Source organism: Hemicordylus capensis, chromosome 1 (assembly GCF_027244095.1).
Source record: "Hemicordylus capensis ecotype Gifberg chromosome 1, rHemCap1.1.pri, whole genome shotgun sequence".
Taxonomy (NCBI): Eukaryota; Metazoa; Chordata; class Lepidosauria; order Squamata; family Cordylidae; genus Hemicordylus; species Hemicordylus capensis.
In genome coordinates, this window is record NC_069657.1 from 232,418,959 (window position 1) to 232,442,807 (window position 23,849).

The 23,849-nt window shown below is 44.1% G+C and overlaps 1 protein-coding gene across 8 annotated transcripts in view; it reads right to left on the reverse strand.

Moving 5' to 3' along the window:
- HDAC4 (histone deacetylase 4) overlaps positions 1-23,849 on the reverse strand; it is a 321,662-nt gene that overhangs the window by 166,276 nt on the left and 131,537 nt on the right. For 7 of the 8 annotated variants that reach the window (XM_053283225.1, XM_053283224.1, XM_053283219.1 and 4 more), the window contains one exon: positions 19,115-19,265. In XM_053283225.1, the coding sequence (XP_053139200.1) occupies positions 19,115-19,265 (151 nt within the window). The remainder of the gene's footprint in view (positions 1-19,114; positions 19,266-23,849) is intronic. The other variant, XM_053283223.1, reaches the window with a different exon arrangement.

Genomic DNA, 23,849 nt, shown 5'->3' on the forward strand with positions numbered 1-23,849 from the left:
CAATATAACTGTTTGGGACTGAGGAAGCTTTGACAGCCAAATTGTAGGGCTGAGCATCGAATTGGTACAATAATCAATGCTCCCTATCTGCAGCATTTTGCACTGTATTGTTTTGATGCAAAACCACTAATATCGACCCCACTCAATACAATATCCTCCATATCATATCTGATGATTGGATGGCTGATTTCATACTTTGCTCTGTTGCAGATGTCACAACACTTGTCACTGAATCTGGTGATGTGCCACATGGAAAACACTGATTGGGGAAGGAGAACAGCTATGTGATTGAGATCACTGCTTCAATGCCTCAGGCTTGCAGCTGCTCAATGCATGCTGTGATTGGTTCATATCCCTTCCAATCACAGAGCTTGGAGAGGGAAGGACATAAAGACTCTATAGAGAAGTGTTGGGAATGTACTGCTTGCCAAGGGAGGCTGCAATTGAATACTGTAGACTGACATATTCTCTCTCTCTCTCTCTTTCTCCCATGTGTGTGGTGTATATATGTGTGTGTATATATTGTGCTGCTGAGTCGGTGTTGACTCCTAGCGATTACATTCCATGGGATTTTCTTTACCAGTGGTTTACCAGTGCCTCTTCAGTATGAAATGATGCCTTTCAGCACCTCCCTATATCGCTGCTTCCCAATATAGGTGACTACAAATGTATTTACTAGGCACAGTCTTGGAAGCACACCAGCGGGGATTCGAACTAACAGCCTCTTGCACTCTAGGCAAGCTGCTTCCCTGCTGCGCCTCTGCAGCTGATATATGCGTGTGTGTATGTATATGTGTATGTATAAACACACACACACACTTCTGCATGAAACAGGGCCGTATCAAGCCCTAACAAGGGTCCAGCATAAACTCTAACAAAGGTCTACCACGTCGAAAGGTGTCATCCCATTCTGATTTACAAAAATGTCTATAAAGATATTATTTTGTTTCCCCATTATTTCCTGCTCCCCCTTAACACAATTCTTCTCCTTCTCCATAGTAGCTACACTGTTATCTCTGCTTGTAACTGGTACTCCGAAACATGCACATCTCCCAGTCAATGGGAAGGCAATTAGCGATTCTGCTCTGGGTACATTCCGGATGCCTCAGAAATGACTTGACTAGCAAGCCAGAGGCTGTCAGTTTGAATCCCTGCTGGGTATGTTTCTCAGACTATGGAAAACACCTATATTGGGCAGCAGCGATATAGGAAGATGCTGAAAGGCATCATCTCATACTGCGCAGAAGATGCCAATGGTAAACCCCTCCTACCAAAGACAACCACAGGGCTCTGTGGTCACCAGGAGTCAACATCAACTCGAAGGCACACTTTACTTTACTTTTATGGTTTGGGTAGAACCATTTAAACTATTTTCTGCCTTCAGTCATAAACAGAATTTAACAGGATAGACTGATTTCCCCTCCCATTAGACTTGGAGGAAGATTTTTAACAAGCTAGTACTATGGAATGCATTTGTAGTGCATGCACATGCACTGCTTCCTGCAGTTGTGGTACATTTATTTCCCACCAGTCCCTTTCCCCCTGGTTTGCTGCAGTTCCAGAGCACAGTACCTCCAGTGACTATTGCTGGTGTATATCTTAGGTTTCTTTTTAGATTGTGAGCCCTTTGGGGACAGGGATCCATCTTATTTATTTATTGTTTCTTTGTGTAAACCGCCCTGAGCCATGTTCACGACCTGTACATGTACACCATACAGACTATTTTCTTTTTCATAGACTGGTTTGCTTACCTCCCCATTTCCCCTAGAGATACCTCAGAGCACCCCAGTTAGCAGATTCTGGCCATCAGTAAGTGTTTCTCTCTGAGCCAGAAGTCTTGCTGATTCGGTTCCCTTTATCCCACAACTAAAGCTCTTCACTTCCTTTCCAAGAAGGAAACCAGCATCTTTGTGTCTTGCGCTCTCTAGCTCCAAAGACTCCTAGGCAGTGTTTCTTCTAACAGGGATTCTCAGATGTTGTTGACTACAACTCCCAGAATCCCCAACTGCAATGGCTTTTGCTTGGGGATTCTGGGAATTGTAGTCAACAACATCTGGGAATCCCTTTTTAGAGGGAACACTGCTCCTAGGATGGGTATATGATCATGTTTCTTTTTCTCTATCTGCAATCACTTACTTCTATCCACTAGCACTCTACGCTGAACTCCTGAAATGAGTATCTGAAGGTGAACATTCACATTCTCTGTTCAGGCCAAGAGAATTGGTCTGTCACAGCATCCATTAGAGCAGAGATCCTCAACGTTGGGCTCCCAGATGTTCTTGGACTTCAACTCCCATAATCCCCAGCCAAAGGTCCCTGGGCCTGGGGATTATGGGAGTTGAAGTCCAAGAACATCTGGGGGCCCAACGCTGAGGATCCCTGCATTAGAGAACCCATCTTCCCCTGCATTCTATTTTCTTCTACATTATTCATTCTCTAGACTCTGACATATCATTATCATCAGAGGCCTGATATGACTTACCTCACTTTTATTCATCTTCTCAATAGAGGTATGACATTAAGAATTCTCAATTCATCTCAGAGTCAAATTTCATATTAAAAGCACTTATTTAATTAGCTAGTGAGTGGAATGTTTTTAGATAGATTTGAATTTATACTATTTTACACTGCCTCCTAACCAAGGATTCTTGAGGCAGTTTACAATATAATTTAATTCAAAATAAAATTAAAATTAAATATACCAAAATAAAAGAACATAGGGCTGTATTCACACTGTGTGTTCACGTTGTGAATGAAAGGAGCTTCCATTCAACAAGAGTTTTGCTTAAAGAAGAACCTTTGCTCAAAGAAGAAGAGCCCCTTCCATGTGCGGAACTGTCCTTCCATGAAAAGAAGCTACTTCATTCACAAAGCAAAAACTTAATATGCAATGCATTATCAAGAGAAAAACAGATGTAGAATCAATCAGCAGGGAGTCTACAGTTTAACAGGACTAAACAGAATGTACAAAGGGAGTTCCATAAATAAAATGCCACACTGGGAAATCCTAACATCCCCTTCACCTCAGAAAATGGGGCACCCAGAACTGGACCTCAAGAGAAGATCCCAGCAATTAGACAGATTCATATGGGAGTAGGCAGTTAAAAACTTCATAGGTCAAGCTAGCATCTAGTTAAGCTCTTTAAGTACTGGTGAAATATGTTCCCTCCTATCTACCCATAGAAGAGCCATGCAGTTGTACGCTGAACCAACTGAGGTTTCTGAAGTCTTCACAGGCAGCTCCACCTACAGCTCATTACAGTAATCTAACCTAGATACTTGAAAATGGGGGAGGGAGGCCCTGAGAGTATTCACCAGTGCTAGAAGCTCTAGACAAAGAGGTGTGGCTCTCTGCTCTTGGCCTGTTGTGGAAGCATTGCTGATGACATGAACATATGGGTGTGGTTATGTGAAAGGACAGGCTACAGATAGAGATTCCACATGAGTCCATCACAGATGCACCCTAACAGGTTGGTGAAGAAACATAGATTGTGGCTGTTGATGCAGATCAAATGCATCAAGAAACCACCTATGGAGCAATCGCGTGTGCAATTTCCCATTCTGGGAAACAGATGGAGACACCATCAAACTCAAAAGTTCACAAAGGTATGGTGAACATTCCATGGACCAGTATCGTAAATATTTGAATTGCCAATTTTGGGGTACTGTTTATACAGTCTCAAGGCAAGAATATTTCCTCTACGCAAGAACTGAAGATCATTTTGATGAAGCAAATGGACTTTGTTGGCATCAACTTTGATTTTTTGAAATTAACTTTCAGTCCTAGATCCCAGTGGAGGTATAGAATTCTGTGAATATCTTTCTGGAGGTGTGCAGGAGATCTTGCCACAACAAGCCAATCATCAAGTAAGGGAAAGAGTTGAATGCTTCACCTCTGTAAAACTGCCACCATCATGGCCATACATTTTGTAAAGACCCTGGGGGCCATTAACAGCCTCAAAGGAAGAAACTTGTATTGATAGGTCTGGGAGCCCAGCTGGAATCTGAGGAATTTTCTGTGGTGTGGTCTACTTGCAATTTAGACGTATGCATCCCTGAGATCCAGGGATGCAAATCATATGCCCTTTGATAAGTGAATAGCAATCAACTGTAGTTGTAGGAATCAACCCCTGCTAAAGAGACACCTTTTTAACGTGGTGATTCTCTTTATTTAGCAGGGGAAGAGTAACTGGCCCTATCCATCCCCAGCACAGTACCTCCAGTGACTGTTGCTGGTGTCTTATCTTTTGTTTCCTTTTAGACTATGAGCCCTTTAGGGACAGGGATCCACTTACTAACTAACTTATTTGCAATTTCTCTATGTAAACCACTTTGGAGATGTTTGTTGAAAAGTGGTATATAAATATTTGTTGTTTTTGTATGGTGACCATACAGAATATCTTGGGATGGATAAACTTGTTCAGCTCTTGGAGGTCCAAAATTTTCACAATCATACTGTGTGTCAAATGGAGAAGATTTGAACATGAACACACACACACACACACACTATTGCTCCTTTTGCTAATGAAGTATTTACTTCTTGTTCAAGAATTGATTGATTCCAGAAAAGAATGTCTTTGGATTCTAGACTGCAGCCGTTGCAAACAACCCAGAGATAATTATGAGTTCCCAGACATGAAGGAATGGGTGGAGCCTTATGGGATAACTAAGCTAGTCAGGAGAGTTTGGTGTACAAGAAAGTTGACTTCAATTTTGAGGAGAGGCTTTGAACTGGAGTAAGATATACCCTTCTTAAAGTGTTAACATGTTGTTCTGTAAGAACTAATTTGCCAACTTTCCTTTCACTTTTCCTACAACTGGACTAAATTTGGTCCAAATCAGTTAGGCAGTTTACAAGTTAGCCCACTTGCACCTCAAACGTTCATGCATCTGCCATCTTGAATTGGGGTAAATAACATCTATGTGTTTAAAGTACCCTTATGTGTCCTTACAACTGTACCAAATTTGGTCCAAATCAGTTCACACTTGTACTTTAAAGTTCATGTGTCTGCCACCTTGAATCAGGGAGGATTTATTTATTTATTTATTTTACATTTATATTCTGCTTTTCCTCCAAGGAGCTCAGAGAGGTGTACATGGTTATTTTTATCCTAGAAACAACCCTGTGAGGTAGGTTAGGTTGAGAGAAACATGACTGGCCCAGAGTCACCCAGCAGGTGTGTGCAAACAGGTTCGACATTGAATCTGTTCAACGTTGAACCAGTTCGGCTCGACACCCTGTTCAGTCCGACCCTGAACATCCCCCGACCGTTCGGGGGTTCGCAAACGTTTGCACACTTTCTTTTTTAATGAATTTTTGTTAACCTTACTCCCCCTTGGGGAAGTTCCTGGAGGTAGCAGGGGGTCCGCGGAGGTTCCCCCTCCCACTGTCAGCTATCTTTATAGCCCCCTCCAGCCAGTTCAGCCACTCTTCGGCCTTCTCCCGGCAGCCCGGTGGCCATTTTGGAGGTTGCACACCTGCACAATTGGCCTCTGCATGGCCTGGGCCACACAGAGGCCAATTGCGCAGGCGAGCGGCCTCCAAAATGGCCACCAGGAGAAGGCCAAAATCCAGCCGAAGAGCAGCCAAACTGGCCAGAGTGGGCTATAAAGAGAGTTGGTGGGGGGAGGATGAACCTCCATGAACCCCCTCCCCCCACCACCTCCAGGAACTCCCCCCCCCCAAAAAAAACAGAGCACCAGTCTGAGCCGGGGGGGTTTGAGGGGATGCCAGACCGAACTGGCCCGGTTGGGTTCGAGTCCAGTCCACACTCGCATGAACTGGTCCAGTCAGTTCCGTGCACATCCCTATCACCCAGTGAGTTTCATAGTTGAATGGGGATTTAAACTCAGATCTTCCCGGTCCTAGTGCAAAACTGTAGTGTGTCCCTACATTTGTAGCAAATCTGGTTCAATCTGTTAGGTCAGGGTTTCTTAACCTTGGGCCCCCAGATGTTGTTGGACTACAACTCCCATCATCCTCAGCCACAAAGGCCATGTCTGGGAATGATGGGAGTTGTAGTCCAACAACATCTGGGGGCCCAAGGTTAAGAAACCCTGTGTTAGGTGGTTCACAAGTTAGCCCAATTGCACCTCAAATGTTCACACTTCCATCTTCTTGAATTGGGTAGATGACATCATCACAAACCATGCTGTTGAGATGTCCCTGTGTGTCACTCAATACAACTGTACAAAATCTGATCCAAATTGGTTAGGTGGTCCACAAGTTAGCCCTCTTGCACTTCAAACATTTACTCATCTGCCTTCTTGAATTGCCATTGAGATGTCCATGTGTGTCACACTCACTACAACTGTACCAAATTTGTTTCAAATCGGTCAAACAGTCTACAAGTTAGCCCACTAGTGCCTCAAATGTTCATGTGTTTGCCATCTTGAACTGGGGTGGATGGCATCATCACAAACTACGCTATTGAAGCATCCCTATGTATCCCTCCAGCTGTAGCAAATTTGGTTCAAATCGGTTAGGTTTGGTTCAGATCGGTTAGGTGGCCCACAAGTTAGCCCACTTGAGCCGCAAAAGTTTATGCATTCACCATCTTGAACTGGGGTGGATTACATCATCACAAGTTATGCCGTTGAGTTGTCCCTGTGTGTCCCTACAACTGTATCCGATTTGGTTCATATTGGTTCAGGCATTGCAAAGTTGGGGACATACAGACCGACACACAGAATGCTGGGTGATCTCATAAGCCTACCAGAAAGTAAGCTAAAAATTACTCTGTCAAAAGGAATGACCAGATTGCTGCGCAGAAGAGCTCCTGGACATGGCAGTTTGTGATCATCTTCTTTGCTTGTACTGTTTAGAGAAGCAGCTCACAGAAAGGGCCGTATTCCTGAGCTTATGAATACGCTCCATCATTGTGCTGTAGGGATGTGCATGGAACCAGCGGGCAGTGGTTCAAAGACAGGAGGCATACCTTAAGGGCAGGGGAGGGTGCCCTTACCACTCTCGCCGCATTTCCCCTGCCAGCGCTCCATTTCAAAAGTCCCCTTCGGGGCAGCAGCATATCTCCCTGCCACCCTGGTGTCCTTCTCGGCCGGATATTAACAGAAGCAGCCCGTTCACGTGTGCACACTGGGCGCATAAGCGTGCACATCACACTTGCACACGCATGTCAGGTAGGTGGTTGAGTGAGTGTGACGTGTGCTGGGTACTTCCGTCAACATCCGGCTGAGGAGGACACCTCAGCCGTCTACGCTGCCACCCTGACGAGGACTTTTGAAATGGAGCACTGGCGGGGATCCATTTCAACCCCAACCTTAAAGGTATGCCTCCCCTTTGCCGGCCGATCAAAGTGGTTCGGAGGCCCATAAAGGGCCTCCAAACCAGTTCCTTGCACATCCCTATTTTGCTGGCCAAACAGGGCCAAACCATCAAAAGGCAAATCTTCTATAGAGCCTCTTACTTCCAGAGTAAATCCAAAGGATATTAACCATGCATGCCGCCTAAAAGAGGTTGCACCTGCCACTGTTCGTGAACTGCAATCTGCAATGTGTCTGACAGAATGGATTGTTGCTTTGCAAGCATGAATCCCTCTTCTTGAAGAAGCCCTTTCTCAAAAGCAGTGAGAAAGGGCTACCCGGTTGTGGGGAGGAAGCCTGAAAGTGCTTACCTCCCTTACCTCACCCGCCCAGACAAGCACTGGCTACTGCCGACAGCTCCAAGGGCTGGGAACAGGGTATGCACCACTTGTCGCCCAACCCCTGGAGCTCCAATAATGTACTACATGAGTATGAAGTGCATTATAGAGATCTCTCTCCCCTCCCTAAGTCAAGCAGCCATGGCTGATACATGATCAAGGAACCAGGGTTAGAAGAGTGCTCACTCTCCTAATCCCGTTTTCAAGGGTGGCACCGTAGGCAGGTTTGCTGCCCTGGTGCTGCTGGGCCCAATCCCAGGGGGTCACACGTTCATGCAAAACTGGGCTGGGCTCCATTACCCTGGTTTTGTACACGCATGTGAATAGCCTCTAGGTCTCACAACTAGGTCTCTTGTCACAAGTAGGTCTCTTGTATTATCACCACCAAGTAGGAGATATATTTTCTAATTAAAAATATACCTCTCCATACATTCTTGGTAGTTATTTATGTGGAGTTCTAAGGATGCAGTAGAGTATAAGTGACAACCAATGGTGCATACTCTAGTTTTTTCCTTCTCCATCAAAGAGTACCTTGTTTAATCCTTAGCTTGGGGTGCTTCTACTACTAAGGAGTTGGGTATTTCTGTAGAAATTTACATTCTGGAGATATGCTCTAAGTAGCTGGTGAAAGCTTCCTGCCTAGAGAAGACTTCTTGAAGGAGATGAAGACAACATTCTGCTGGCGAAGTGATTCTGTTCCATATATATACAACTTCAGAGCCCTACACACATCCAGAATGTGTCATTGTCTCTTGAGAGGAGACGAGGACTGGAAGATGAGATTCTATGAAATTCGGAGTTGACCTTCAGAATAAAAGAGGGATTCATTCAATGAACCACTCCTTTTTCTACTGATAAGGTTACCAGTTCAGACACTGTGTGCTTGAGATGACAGCCACTAGGAACATAATCTTAAAATGAGATTGTCTTCAGAAGAGAGACCCGCAAGAGCTCAAAGCGTTCCCTGGTTCCTCAAAGCTTCAAGACCATATTGAGCTTCCACATGGGCATGTAATGAACCAGGAGTAGACTGATGCAAGAGGCTGCCTGTCAAAGATGTCCAGAAGTGCAGATGAGAGCCCAGGTGCCTTAAGCCTTATCCACCAATAATGTTTCCTGAAATCTTGTCACTTTCATTTTAGTTCAGTTTCATGTTTAGCTAACAGGTTCTTACAAAATCCTAAACAAAACAGTTTTAAACAAAAGCCAAAAGCTTAACATTCAAATATTTATGATACAGTCTATTACATCTGACTTTTAAAATCCTGCATACATTTTAACACATACAAAAGTGGCAGCTTTTTTCAGTATGCAAATCTCTTATTAAAAAACAAATAATCAATTTTGGGAGGATGAACTACTTATACCTTTTCTTTTAAAAAGTCAACAAAATAAATTTTTCCATACCTCCTGCATCAGTGAACAATCAAATAGATGGTAGGAAAGATCTTTAACATATTGAGTCCCATAGTAACAAAGCTGGGAGATATATGTCATCTCACATAAGATGCCCTCTAAAACTACAGATTGCATCAACTGATATCTAATTAAATATCAGTTGCCCTTCTTTGACAAGCTGTATAAGTAAGCAAACAAATATATGTTAAGTTTCGAAAATGATGCATTTGCAAAGCAAGAGTGGGGACCAAAGGTAAGGGAACCTTCCCCTCAGCAAAATTGCTGAAGCAGCACCCATAGGGACTAAACATACCAAGAATTCTCATCTCTCACTCAATCACTCACTCCATTTCCCTTGTGGTTTTGTTTTATTGGCTGGCTTGAAGCTGAAGTCTACTGAAGTCTGACTGCCAGTGAAGAGGCAGGAGGTCATCTAGAGTCCAAACGGAAAGCCCCTCCTCCTCCTGCCTTCACAGACTGAGCAGGGGCTTTCCCAAGGCTAGCTGCCCTCATAAGGACAGCCCTGCTGGATCAAGCCCAAGGCCCATCTAGTCCAGCATCCTCTTTCACACAGTGGCCCACCAGATGCCGCTGGAAGCCACAGGCAGGAGCTGAAAGGGGCATGCCCTCTCTCCTGCTATTACTCCCCTGCAACTGGTACTCAGAGGCATCCTGCCTTGGAGGCTGGAGGTGGCCTATAGCCCTCCAACTAGTAGCCGCTGATAGACCTCTCCTCCATGAAGTTATCCAAACCCTTCTTAAAGCCATCCAGGTTGCTGGCTGTCACCACATCTCGTGGCATCTCGTGAATTCCACAAGTGGATTATGCGTTGTGTGAAAAAGTACTTCCATTTGTTGGTCCTAAATTTCTTGGCAATCAATTTCATGGGATGACCCCTGGTTCTAATGTTATGTGTATGACAGAGAAATTTCTCTCTATCCACTTTCTCCACACCATGCATGTTTTTATAGACCTCTATCATGTCTCTGCGCAGTCATCTTTTTTCTAAACTAAGCCCCAGGTGTTGTAGCCTTGCCTCATATGAAAGGTGCTCTAGGCCCCTGATCATCTTGGTTGCCCTCTTCTGCACCTTTTCCAGTTCTACAATGTCCTTTTTTAGATGTGGTGGCCAGAATTGTACGCAGTACTCCAGGTGTGGCTGCACCATAGTTTTGTATAAGGGCATTATAATATTAGCAGTTTGATTTTCAGTCTTCTTCCTAATGATCCCTAGCATGGAACTGGCCTTTTTCACAGCTGCCACACATTGAGTCGACACTTTCAACGAGCTGTCCACCATGACCCCAAGATCCCTCTCCTGGTCAGTCACCGACAGCTCAGATCCCATCAGTGTATACTTGAAGTTGGAGTTCTTCATCCATCAGTGTGCATCACTTTACACTTGATGTAAAGTGTGCATCACTTTACTCTTGCCAACACTGAACCGCATTCTCCCCTCCTATCCTTGAGGGGAGGATGCAAATGTACTGACTGCAGAATGCAGGCAAATCTGCTTGAAATAAATATTAAATGATATTCTGAGAAAAGTATTTTTTATTGCTGCTAGCAATACAAGTAAAATTCTGAAAAACGATTTCTCAATATTTTTTGAATAGATAGGAATGCTAATTAATATTTGTTTTAGTTACAGAAACTATTTTGTTTGGACACTCTATGTAGAACATAAATAATCCAGTCCCATGTGGGAGCAGCACCTATGCACAGAGGGATTGCCAGAGGATTTAAAAGAGTTCTAGTTTCCACGTTTCCTCTCCATGGTACACATCCATGTAAGCAGTATGTATAGATACATGGCACACATACATGCACAGCATCATTGCCCCCATTATGCCCTCCTCCTCACCTGGATACAAGTTATTCAAACACCAACACTGAATTGCTTAGATCAGACAGAAAGGGATAGGGATAAGGGAGGCTCCATAATGATTTGGTGTACAGCTTGCAGAAATATGCCCATATGTACATGCCACGAAGCATAGAGAGGTGCTCAAGCCTGACAGCAAGTCCTTCATGTGTGAATGCTGCATATAAAGGGACTGGATTGTTCATGAATTCAAAAAAATATAAAGAGGATAGAATTCTTAACTTATGCAATGAAGAGTTTTTTTTGAAGCGTCTCAGATTATTTTATTCATGTTATATGTCTGTGTGTCTATTTATCTAAAGCTGCTTGGGCCTCACTCAGTCACTCACTCACTAATTTGAAACTCCCAGATCAAACCATGAAAGATAGAAGCATGCCACTTTACCGATAGGTTCCAGACTCCCAGAAAAATCTAAAGAATTGATTAATTTACCAGAAAATGTGGGGGGAAACTCTTCCATTGGAAAAGCATGGGGAATGATACCTTCCAACAGACTTTGGCAGTTTTCTCAAGTACTTTTTGAGACAGAAAGTCCAGACTTTCACTGAATTATGAAGCAACAAACAAGCTGTTATTTTTCAGTTCACTGCATTTCAATCTGTGTCGGATTTGCAGAAAATCACTTAAGAAATTAAAAAATATGAGAAAGCTTACGTGCTGGAGATATAAATAAAATTTAAACACATAAACTCTTCTTACTAAGGAGTGAAGGGAGAGTGCATGGTAATTTTGTGGTGCAGGAGGAATGCATTCAAACTGAAATGACAGGTTGCTTACCTATAACCTGGATTCTTCTCATGGTCATCTGTCCTTTTATACAAATGGGTGTTGCTCATGCATGGAGACCACATCAGATTCTTCCAGGTATAGTTTTCCAGCATTTTGGTGGGACCCTCGCCTTCAACTGCTATTTGCAGTTGCACCACTCCTCATACCCTTAGTCATGGAGTCCACCTTCAGGCGACACCTGTGGGGAGGATGGAAGGGCCGGTAAAAGGACAGATTACCACTAGAAGAACCCAGGTTACAGGTAAGTAACCTGTCATTCAGCAACGTGGTCTCTGTCTTTTACACAAATGGGCATATAACAAGCTTCCTTACCTGGAGGTGGGTTTAATCAAAGATAGAATGCAGGACAACTGCCAAAAGCTGTATCCTTTCTCACTCTAGCATCCATGGCACAGTGCCGAATAAAGGAATCTGGAGACACCCAGGCAGCCACCTGGCATATAATCTCAAGAGGTTATACTCTTTCAAATGCTGCAGATGAGGCCATGGTCCTAGTAGAATGTGCCTTGATAGTTGTTGGTATGTCTTTACAAGCTAACTTGTAGCAGAGTTCAATAGTAGACACAATCCAACTAAACAGGGTCTCAGCCGAGACTTGATGTTCCTTCCTTGGGCCATCATGGGCTATAAACCAGTGCAGAGACTGATGCCAATCACAGGAGTACTGGAGGTAGAACACTAGAGCTCTACATATATCGAGCAGGTGCAAACAGCGTTCTGCCAATGTAGATGGGTTTCGGGGGAAAGCAGGTAAGTTAATTGGTTGGGATCAATGAAATGAAGAAACTACTTTCAGCAAGAACTGGACATCAGAGCGCAATACCACTTTGTTTGCCTGCAACACCAGGTAAAGCACATCCAATCTAAGCACACAGAGCTCACTCTCTGTGTGGAGGTAATGGCAGTCAGGAGCGCAACTTTCCAAGTGAGTAAATGAGGTTCAACTGGGGAACCAACAAGCATGCCAACACCAAAGAGAGATCCCAAATTGGGGCCATAAGATGGTTGTCTGGAATGGCATGAGACAAGCCTTTCTGAAAACTCTTGACAAAGGGATTACAAAAGCAGGAGTCTTCCAAGTTATGAGAATGTGCTATGATAACCACCAGGTGGACTCCTAATGAAGTTAACTTCAACCAGTCATTCCAGTCATCATACAGTTCCTTTTTTGATACTAATATTTGGGTGAATAAAGAGAATAAGTTGAGTTTCACTCTATATAGTAAGTCCACGGACAGGAACACACTTCTCCACTATGATTCATGGCACGCTGGGCATTTGAAAGACAATCTGCCTTTTGGACAGTTCTTACGAGTCAAAAGAAATTCAACTGAAATTACACTATCACAGTGAAGCTGATTTGTTATCCACACAACTGATCCAAAGGGGATATCCGAAAGAAGTGATACATAGAGCAGGCACTTGTGATCGTGGTGCTCCAAGAGACAAGGCTATTCCAGATATAAGGTTTGGTTGTATTTTTTCATATTTTCATTACTTACTTTGCAATGTCGGTGCTTTATCATTTTGTTTGATTGATGTGCAGATTATTGGTACTTCTGATGAAGACTTTTTCGAAACGGACTATTACCTAGGAAGTCTGTTAAGTTTCAAGTTTCCTGTTCAGGATGTTCCTCTTACCCATGAGGATTTACTTCAAAAAAAACTGGCACCACTAGCTTCACATTAGCTATTTGGCACCACTAGCATTTCAGTAACTTTTGTCAAGAATGACATCTTTGAGTCTGTGGAGTTTTCACTAACCCACATTGTTTGTATTTACTTGCTTTTGTATTATGGATGCCTGTTGCAGTTTGTGATTACACTTGGAGTATTGTTGTACCCTGTATTGTGACTCTGCATTTTTCGCTTTGCCTACTGTTCTAGGTTGTTCACAGGTCTCTACATCTGGCTTAAGGATCTAGCCTGCTGTGCGAGACAGAAAGCAAGGGTGTAGGGGAAGATGAATGAATTCCAAGGCCATCAGCCACAGGCGTGGAAACCAAGGCCTTTAAGACCACCCCGGGGCTATCAGAATGCACTTGACTGTTCTTATCTGATTTTCAGGAGGATTCATGGAATCAGCAGGACTGGAGGAAAAAGGTAAGTGACACCCACCCCCCAACACATTGTAAATGCATCCCCCAGAGAGTAGCACCCCTTGTCCACTCTTGAACAGTACATTGTGCATTGTCCTCTGCAGCAAAAGCGTCCAAAGTGGGAACATCCCAACAAGCTAAGACCCTATTCAGGGTGCTGTGATTGAGAGTCCAGTTGTGAATGACTACGGAAGATCAGCTGAGCGCATCCACTTGTTCATACCCTGAATGTGTACTTCAAAAGGTATCGCCCCATGGTCTATGCACCAGGTCCACAGGGTCATTGCCCAGGCCAGCAGAGATCTTGAAGCTGTCCCGCCATGCCTGTTGACACAGGCCTTGGCATGTCACAAATATTGTCTGTCTGAACAGTGACTGCTGAAAGGAGGCAGGAATCCCTTGAGGGCCCGGAAAATGGCCACAGTTTGAGGTAACTGATGTGTTTCTGATGCTCTGTGAGAGTCCAATGGCCCCCGAGATGGAGGCCATGTTGAGACACACCTCTGGGGATCACCCGATCTGGCAGGGAAGGATGGAATGGATTGCCATAGGGAAGATGAACAAAGTGGGTCCACCAGGTGTGGAACACCTGGAACTGAGCAGCTGGGTATAGGAAAAGGCCTGGACTGTCCCTTCGGGGACTGAATGCGTCAAGATACTATTTTGCAAGTCACACATCCAAAATCAGGCATGGGGGAGCATGTAGGAGATGGCAGCCATGTGAGCAAGCAGGGGTTGAATAGTCTTCACCTGGTGTGTCATCCCCAGCATCATGCATTCTGCCAAAGAGCTCAAGGTGTGGATAGGAGCTTCCAGAACAAAAATGCAGCCCTGGTCTGTGTTAAAAATAAGGCCTATAAACTGTATAGACCCTTTGTAAGGACCAGCTGGGAAGTCCCAAGGATTCCAGAACTTCGATGGTCCACTCTAACACGGTACAATGCTTCTTGGGGTGAACCTGCAGCTATGAGCCAATTACCAAGTTATGGGAAGATCTGGACTCCCATTTGCTGTAGGAACACCACCATGGGAGCCATACACTTCATAAAGACTCTTGGGGCCCAAGCAAGGCCAGTCTTGAATTGGTATGTCCAGCCCTGTACATTGAAGCACAGATAACACCTGTGCTGAGGTCTGATGGAGACATGGTAATAAGCATGCACAGATCTAGAGACGCAGCCACATATGACAGTCCAGAAGTGCCATGATGGTGGGAATTGAGAGTATATGGAAGCATTTGTATATGCTGTATTTGCTTTCAAGTCCAAGAATGGCCCGAAGCTATCAGCGTGCTTTGGGACCATAAAGTAATGGGAGTAAAAACCTGGGGTAGCAGTTACATAGGAAGCTGCCATATAATGAGTCAGACCATAGGTCCATATCACTCAGTGTTGTCTACACAGACTGGCAGTGGCTTCTCCAAGGTTGCAGGCAGGAATCTCTCTCAGCCCTATCTGGGAGATGCCAGGGAAGGAACTTGGAGCCTAGATGCTCTTCCCAGAGCGGCTCCATACCCTAAGGAGAATATCTTACTGCGCTCACACTTCTAGTCTCCCTTTCATATGCAACCAGGGCAGATCGTGCTTAGCTTAAAGGAACAAGTCATACTTGCTACAACAAGACCAGCTCTCTTCACATACACAGTTGTGGGTATGAATTCTGTTGCATGCTTTAGGAGGAGGCCTTGAACCTCCTCCTCTATGACGAGAGTAGATGGTGTGGTAATGACTCAGGAGAAAATGGGTCTGTGAATAAATTATAGGATGTAACCTAAGTGGATGATGGTCAAGACCCAATGATCCGATGTGATGGAGTCCCGCATGTGACAAAACAGGGCCACCAGCCAGGTAGCTGCTGATCAGATGTTGAAGTAATTGCTTCTTGGAATATTGAGGAGGCCCCTGCTTCAGTGAAACGGGTTTGCCAGCCTGAAAGGAGGGTTTGGGACAGGGTGGAAACAGCAGATAGAAAGGAGTGCTCTAAAGCAGAAACTTGTGAAGATGAGCAAAAAGACAACTAGCTTGTCCATTTGCCTCGACTTTGTTGTTTAGATAGAATCGGTGAAGTTTAGATGTTGTTTAGATGGAACGGGCAAATAAGACATAGAGCAGACTGTGCTCTTCATCTTTTAGACCTTTGGAGAGTCTCTTTGGTTTTCTCTCCAAGAAATGCCAGACCTTCAAATGGCAGATCTTCGATTCTCACACGCACATCATATGTAAGGCCCAATTATCTCAGCCAAGCAAAGCTCAAGTCACCATAACTTGAGCAGCACATTCCACCGAGTGTCTAGCAGAATACAGCTCTTGTTTTGCTAGCTGTAATGTTTATTTGATGAACACTCGGGAGCTGATCTATAAATGGTGTAATTTTCTCCCACAAAAATTTTAATACCAGGCATTACATGCCTGGTAATTAGCCATTTTTAAGTGTAATGCAGCAGACAAATAAAGTCGGCCCCCAATGGAAGACTACACATGAGCACTGGAAGATATTCCCTTCAGGGGATGGGGACACTCTGGGAAGAGCACCTGCATGCCTGCATGCAGAAGGTCCCAGATTCCCTCCCTGGAATCTCCAAGATCTGGCTGAGAGAGAGTCCTGCCTACAACCTTGAAGAAGCCACTGCCAGTCTGTGTAGACAATACTGAGCTAGATGGACAATGGTCTGACTCAGTATAAGGCATTTCCTATGTTCTTTATCAAAGTCACTTTGACCACAATCAAATTTGGAATAGAATGTATCTTTAGGAACACAGCAGAATCCTCATCCAACTGTACTCTATCAAAATTGTTCAAGCACCTAGTAGGCTATAGTAAAGATGAAGGTTTCCCAATAACTCTTGATAATGTCCAAGAATGCCATGTTCAGTTGCAGAGATGCAGGGACCCTAGCATCAAAATCAATTAGCCCAAATAAGGCATCTAATTCCCCCTTATGCTCGTCCAGGTTAAAACTTAGAGCCGTTGCCATTTAGAAACATAGTCCGAATATAGTTTGAGGTCTTCCAAGGGCAAGATCATCTTGGAGTTAGATAGAAAGTCTTGTGGAGAAGAACCTAGGGAAGTGAGCTCTGAATTCAACAAGTGTACTTCTGAATCGTCTTCCTGGCTCAAAGATGAGTGTGCTGGTTCAAAAGGGTAGACTTCCTGAGGGGTAGAAGGAGGTTGAGAATCTATCAGTACCTACAGCAGAACCAAAGACAGTAGTCACGGCTGCAAATATAGTCGTCGTCATCCTCTCTGTATGTGGCTGGATAGTGGAGGAGTACCAGTGATGATAGGGCAAGGCCTGATGCTCTGGGTGCTTTGACAATGATGGCTGTGAGCATGTTCCCGAGATTGGGAGCAGGACTGAGAAATTACCAAATCTGTTCATTCAGCCCCAGTTGTAACAGTCATCATGATACCAACCATCTTCCCAGTACTAAACCGAGCCAAAACTAGAATGATAATGATCACAGTTCGAAAAACAGTAAGAGTAGTCTTGGTGGTCATGATCCCAACAATGAGTGAACTCCTCTTGGCTTCCTGAATATAGAGCATCTCTCAGCGAGCTTTCCCTACACCTGTCCATGTACTGGAAGGCATACCAGTCCCAGTCATGGGTGCAATGTCTGTCAGAGGATTCACCTCAGTCCTGATGAAGATCCCCACAGTTCTGTGTTAGCGAGCGTCGGGTGGTTTAACAAGTGGAGGTTGGGTCCCTATCCTCTGGAGTGTAGTTACTCACATCTGACAGTGGACAGACCAGTTCCTGGCTGTGTTCTTGATCTGGAGAGTGAGGCCATGTAGGTCGACGCCAGAGCAGTAGAAACTGTCTTTGGCAGCGTGGTAGAATGCTTCATGGACATTTGCTTTGATGTGCTCGGTTCTAAGTATCAGGTGGTGTTGGGGGCAGCTGAACCCCTTCCAGACACCTTTTGGGGGGGGGGCACAGTACTGGCGTCAGCCTTGGTAGCGACCTGTGGTTTCTTCTTAGGTATATGAAAGAGTTGTTGTAGATGGGAGGCTATTGTAAAGAAGGTGGTAGATGGGAGACCTCCTCCCCCTCATTTTTGAGGACAAGCTCTGTAAAGCAGGCGTAACTGAGGTCAAAGGCGCCAAAGGATGCAAGATGGGCCCTGAAGGTGTGGGGGTCTGCTGATTTAGCTCCGAGGCAGTCAACAAAGCACTGGACATCGGTGGCACAGAGGGTTTAGGTACCAAAGTTATCAGTACCTATTGTGAGAGCGACGAGTGCAGAGCCACCAGATCCGCGCTTGGGCCCGAAGAACCCATGGCAGCACCTCTTGACATTTTGGTGACCGCCTTAGAAGCTAAGTCCTTTGAGTAATGCAGTGCCTGTTCTCAAAGAACAGATTTCCGGCAGGAAGCCCAATTTTTACGGGCCTGTTTTGTAAATTTCAAGCAGTAGAGTCAAGACTCCACAATGTGAGCTCCCCCGAAACCAAAAAGGCATTTGCTGGGTGTCTGTGGATGGCAGTTTACTCCCACAGCAGACACACTTTTTAAATGTGGTTCTGTGCACCATACAACGTGAGAAGAACTGAAGTTCTCATCTGGGCACGGCTGGGGGGCGGGGGGAGCCAAAAAATGTAAATGTAAAACGCCAAGATAAAAACAAAACTACATGAAGGAAGAAGGAAAGGAAAAACAGGAGAGGAAAAATAAAGAGAAACAGAAAATGACAAGGGTTCATTCTCTCTACTTGCAGCTATAAGATCCAACGATGTTGACTGAAGCGCAGACAACGAAAGACTGAGGAGATGAGGCATGGCACAGCCGCATATAGCGGTTGGGGACGGGGTTCCCACCAAAAAGCAGGAGAGCTATAGCAGAAGAATTTGACATGGTCTCTACGCATGTGTGAAGCCCATTCGTGTAAAAGACAGAGACCAGAGATGTAAAAGAAGCCTGTTTTACATACTTACGTGTATGTCTGTGTAAATGTAATCACAGCATAATTTTGCAAATATGTTCACACTATAACTACATAAATGAGCACCAGACTGTTTCATAAGATCAGCAAATCCACATGACTAGTCTTTATTGGATAAATAAGGATTTCAAATATTTTCAATGTGATATCAGTTTAAAAGGTTATGCCTTCCCCCTTTAAACAATTCTCTCTTTTAGGCCAACATCATGCTGACAGTGTCCTTGCAGGGAGACTCATATGTGTTGCATAAGCATTGTAACCTACTTTTGTATATTTACAAAGCAACCAGGTGCACTCATCAACAATATTATCTATCATCGTAGATATCATCCACTTACTTTCTTTCCCCTTCTCTTTGTTTTTAAGCTGCTGTAGTTTCTGTTCTCTATGCTGTTTCTCTAACTCTTGCTCCTGACGATGCTGTTCCAACTTTCTCTGATGTTCTAAGAGCTCCTGTTGATGTTTCATTGCCAGAATCTCCTGCTGCTGCTGTTGGGGGCAGGAAAAGGGGATGGAGGGGGGCGGGATTAGTAAATGCATTCAAACATTGACCCTTTAATGTTAAAACTGCCATCTCCCAAGCAACAGTCAGAATAAGTGGACGTGGAAATGTTTTAAAAACCAGAACAGAACATTTAAAGTTTCTATTAGAGGAATGTGGAAGGAGATATATGTTCCTTTCAGCTTTGTTACTGTGCACTAGATTGATTGATTGATTTACTGCCCCATATAAAATCTCTGGACAGTTTGCAATTAAAACCCAACAATTAAAACCTAAAATCATAACAAATAAAAATAATCATCAATAAAACTTTAAAACATTATAAACTAAAAGCCTGATAAAATAGGTGTGTTTTTAAAAGTTGCTTAAAAACAGCCAGAGATAGGGAGGTTCTGATTTCATTTGGGCACATGTTTCAGAGTCCCAGGGCAACCCTAGAGAAGGCATGGTTTGGGGTCACCAAACAAGTGTCTGGTAACCGCAACCGGACCTCCACCAATGATCTTAATAGGCAGCAGTGTTCATGAAGAAGAAGGCAGTCTCTTAATATCCTGGGTCCAAGTTTCTATTTCAGAACTTTATTGGTAATAAACAGGACTTTGTATTTTGCCCAGAAACTAATTGGCAGTCAGTGTACTTCTTTTACAATAGGAGTAATGCGTTCTCCATTGGTAGCCCCAAAGACTAGATGCCTCTGAAAGTTCAGCGCATAATGTTTTCACAACCAGGTTCCATATACAAAATAAGACGACATTTATTTAAGATCACATCATAATAACAAGCATTTAAAAGTGCAAAATAAAAATGGTTGTAGATATATACTAAAAGAACTCCACTTATTTCTGGATGGGGCAAATCTATAGGGAAGGGATTTCTGTTTAGCTGAGGAAATCATTTTAAATTATGACCTGGACTTTTGTTAGTAAGATACATGTTCTAATTGTGTATTTAGGAGAGGAGAGCTGGTCTTGTGGTAACAAGCATGACTTATCCCCATAGCTAAGCAGGGTCTGCCCTGGTTGCATATGAATGGGAGACTTGATGTGTGAGCAATGCAAGATATTCCCCTAAGGGGATGAAGCCGCTCTGGGAAGAGCAGAAGGTTTCAAGTTCCCTCCCTGGCTTCTCCAAGATAGGGCTGAGAGAGATTCCTGCCTGCAACCTTGGAGAAGCCACTGCCAGTCTGTGAAGACAATACTGAGCTAGATAGACCAATGGTCTGACTCAGTATATGGCAGTTTCCTATGTTTCCTATGTATGTCAATTCTAGTTCTATGGAATCTCAAAATCCCTTTCTGACTGACTTTAAAGAGCTGAGGTGGTGGTAGTAGCTCACCTAGTTTAGGTGCCAGTGTGAAAACCGCTTAGTGTACTCTTGTTTTTGTGCTTTAAAAGCAACAACAAAAGAAAGTGGGGTGGGGGCTTCCCAAGGCTGCTAAGTAATGTTGATAAATAAATTATTTAAATTTTTACCAAACGCATTTCAAGTATCAAATGCTCCTCTTCAGAGGCAACTGTAAAAACAATTTATAAAATATTATATGAACATTTTTATTGGGGTGTGTGTGTGTGTGTGTGTGTGTGTGTGTGTGTGTGTAAATAAACATATCTTTCCTCCCCCACTCTCTCTTTTCTCAGCTTCAAAAGGCTCTCCAGAACATTTCTGTAAATGTCAAACACATAGGTCACACAGAGCAGCATTTGATACCTGGCAGCCCTGGCACCCATTTTCCTTTCCCAAACATAGTTCTCAAATATGTAACATGATATCAACAAAGGTATCTTTGAGATATGCAGAATGCCTTTCTCTCATTGCTGAGTTTCCAGATATCTCTGATTAGAAGTAAAGGACTACAAAGAAGGAAGGCTGGGATTTTGAGGCAGACTTGAGCCTTGGCACACTTCAGTTTTTGAAATTAATTAAACAATGAGTTCTGCCAATTTTAGTATACCCAATTACTGAGCTCCAATCTCTTTCAGCACCAAATCCAGCAAAATGTGTACTGACTCCCCTCCCCATAAAGGTTCACATGGAAGTGAACCCTGTCTTGACTGACAGGTTGGTGAACTCCAGGTCGCAGCCAACTGGCACACCAGGTGGGGGGGGGGGGACCTAGAGAGCTGTTGTCAGGAAGAAGGAAGTTCTTTGTTAGGAGAAGCTAGGCGGGAGGGGCATAGGAGGACATGTGGCCATGGAAGTTGGCAGCAGGAGGATGACAGAACTGCAGGGGCTTGATTCTCAACCGGGGTATGGTGAGTTCAAGGGAAAAGGAAGCCAAGGTTAGTGGCTTCAGAAGTTTAGAACAGGATAAAGTGATTTAGTAAGAATTTGTATTAGAATTACCATTTCTTTGGTGTATGTACTTTTGCATATTTCTCATACTGTTCTATTATTGCTTACCTGTAACATAATTAAAATAAGAAACACTAGCCTATGCCTATCCTAACTAGGGTATTTGCCAAAGACTCTGCCTCAGACAAAAGCAGTCTGTAGTAATTGAATAAAACTGGTTTTTTTTAGCTCTTTTCTTTTTACAAGCCTCTCTGAGTTGGTATTTAACTCAGGGAAAGGGGCCCCCGAAGGGGATTTAATCTGGTGCAAACACATCCTCAAATATTCAGCAACAATCAGTTTTCTTACCACATGTAAGTTTACACGTGGAAGGGGTTTTTTTGTATTATGGAGGGACCTTGGATTACAGCACCAGTTATGGAGGGACCTTGGATTACAGCACCCAATCTACTGGTCCGGTTCTCTGCAAGTTTTAGGGTGCTTGGTGGCAGCATTTTGAACCTATTGATAATTACAGAGTAGTTTTAAGAGAAGCCTAGCCAGGAAGCTCAAGCAGGGATGATTCAGCATTTCCTTCCCTCATGTGAGGTTGCTCTGAGACAAAGGCTTTAATCTGCTACATGTACTAATACCAAAGCCAGCATTCACTGAGCTTATACTTACTATGTTGTAAATATGAGCAAGTATTGTAAATGCACTTGCTCAGAGGTGGTCTGCTGGAGGAGATGTGTAATGTGTAAACTGCACATTAATATTTACCTATTTGGAAAAAGAATAAGAGCCTGAAACTATGGGGAAACCTACTCAAGCAGCTACTGCAAGGATATACTTCAGAACACCTGGAGTATACACAGGTTTTAACAACGCCAGCATCGCTACTATAACAGCATCACTACCATAAACAATTCTAAACAAGAAAACAAAGATCTGAAGTCTGATGATGGTGTAAATAAACAACAGGTTACTCACCTGTAACTTTGGTTCTTCTAGTGGTCATCTGTACTTTTACAGTAATGTTCTATGCGCCTGCGCAGAGACCTCGTTGGAATCTAACAAGCTCAATTCTCCTGCTCTGGGAGAAAACCCCACCCCAGACACAGAAGGATAAAGCCCTTCGAACATTCAAGCAATGTAACCTTCTCTCCGCATCCGAAGAAGGATTTGGAAAAAACACGGGCAAAGTGAGCAAGACCAATGGTGAAACAGGGACACTACTTTGGGCTAGAACTGGACATCCGGCCTGAGTATGACCTTGTCCTTATGGAACTGAAGGTACGGTTGGTCAACCCCCCAGGGCCCTCAACTCACTTACACTCCTGGCAGAGGTAATGGCCACCAAAAAGGTGACCTTCCAGGTCAGGAGACAGGGATCAATTTTAGCCAGAGGCTCAAATGGCAGTTGTAGCAGACCAGCCAATACCACTGATAGGTCCCAGGCTGATGACATGACAGAATTGTCTGGGAACATATGTGTCAAACCCTTCAGAAAACCTTTCACCACTGGATCTTTAAACCACGAAGCCTGGTCATTGGGGGAACACGCCACAATGGCAGCCAAATACACCTTAAGGGATGAGAGCTTTAAACCAGACTCCTTAAGGGACAATGGATAATTACATATATCTTGTACAGATGGATTAAATGCATCAAACCCATGCAGTGAAGCGAATGAAAAGAAACGAGTCCACTTCCATGTGGATTGCTTCCTGGCAGCAACTAAAACTTCCCAAAGTCTCAGCAGAGTCGGCAGAACCTTCCATGCTGTCAGATGGAGGGACCGAACATCCGGGTGTAGCACCTGTCCCTTCTTGTGTGACAGCAGGTCGGTAGGGCTGGCAGGCATTTCCAATCCACCACCAAGCACCTCGGGGTCAAAAACCAAGGCCTCCTGGGCCACCACAGGGCTATCACAATTGCCCTGGCCTGATCCACCCTCAGTTTGCGCAGGACCCTCAGAATGAAGGGAAACAGAGCAAACACAAACAGTAGAGGGCCTGTCCAAGACTGGACAAAGGCATCTCCTAAAGAACCCTCATCATCCCCTCCCCTGGAGAAATAGAGGGCACATTGTGCATTGTCCCGGGAAGCAAATAGGTCCAGAGCTGGGACTCCCCAACTCACAAATATGTCCCTGAAAACATCTTGTTGCAATGCCCACTTGTGGGAGACCACCATAATTCTGCTTAGAGTGTCTACCTGGACATTCAGGGAACTTTGTATGTGAATCACCTGAGGCAACACCGCATGTGCCACACATCAATGACATAGTTCCAGAGAC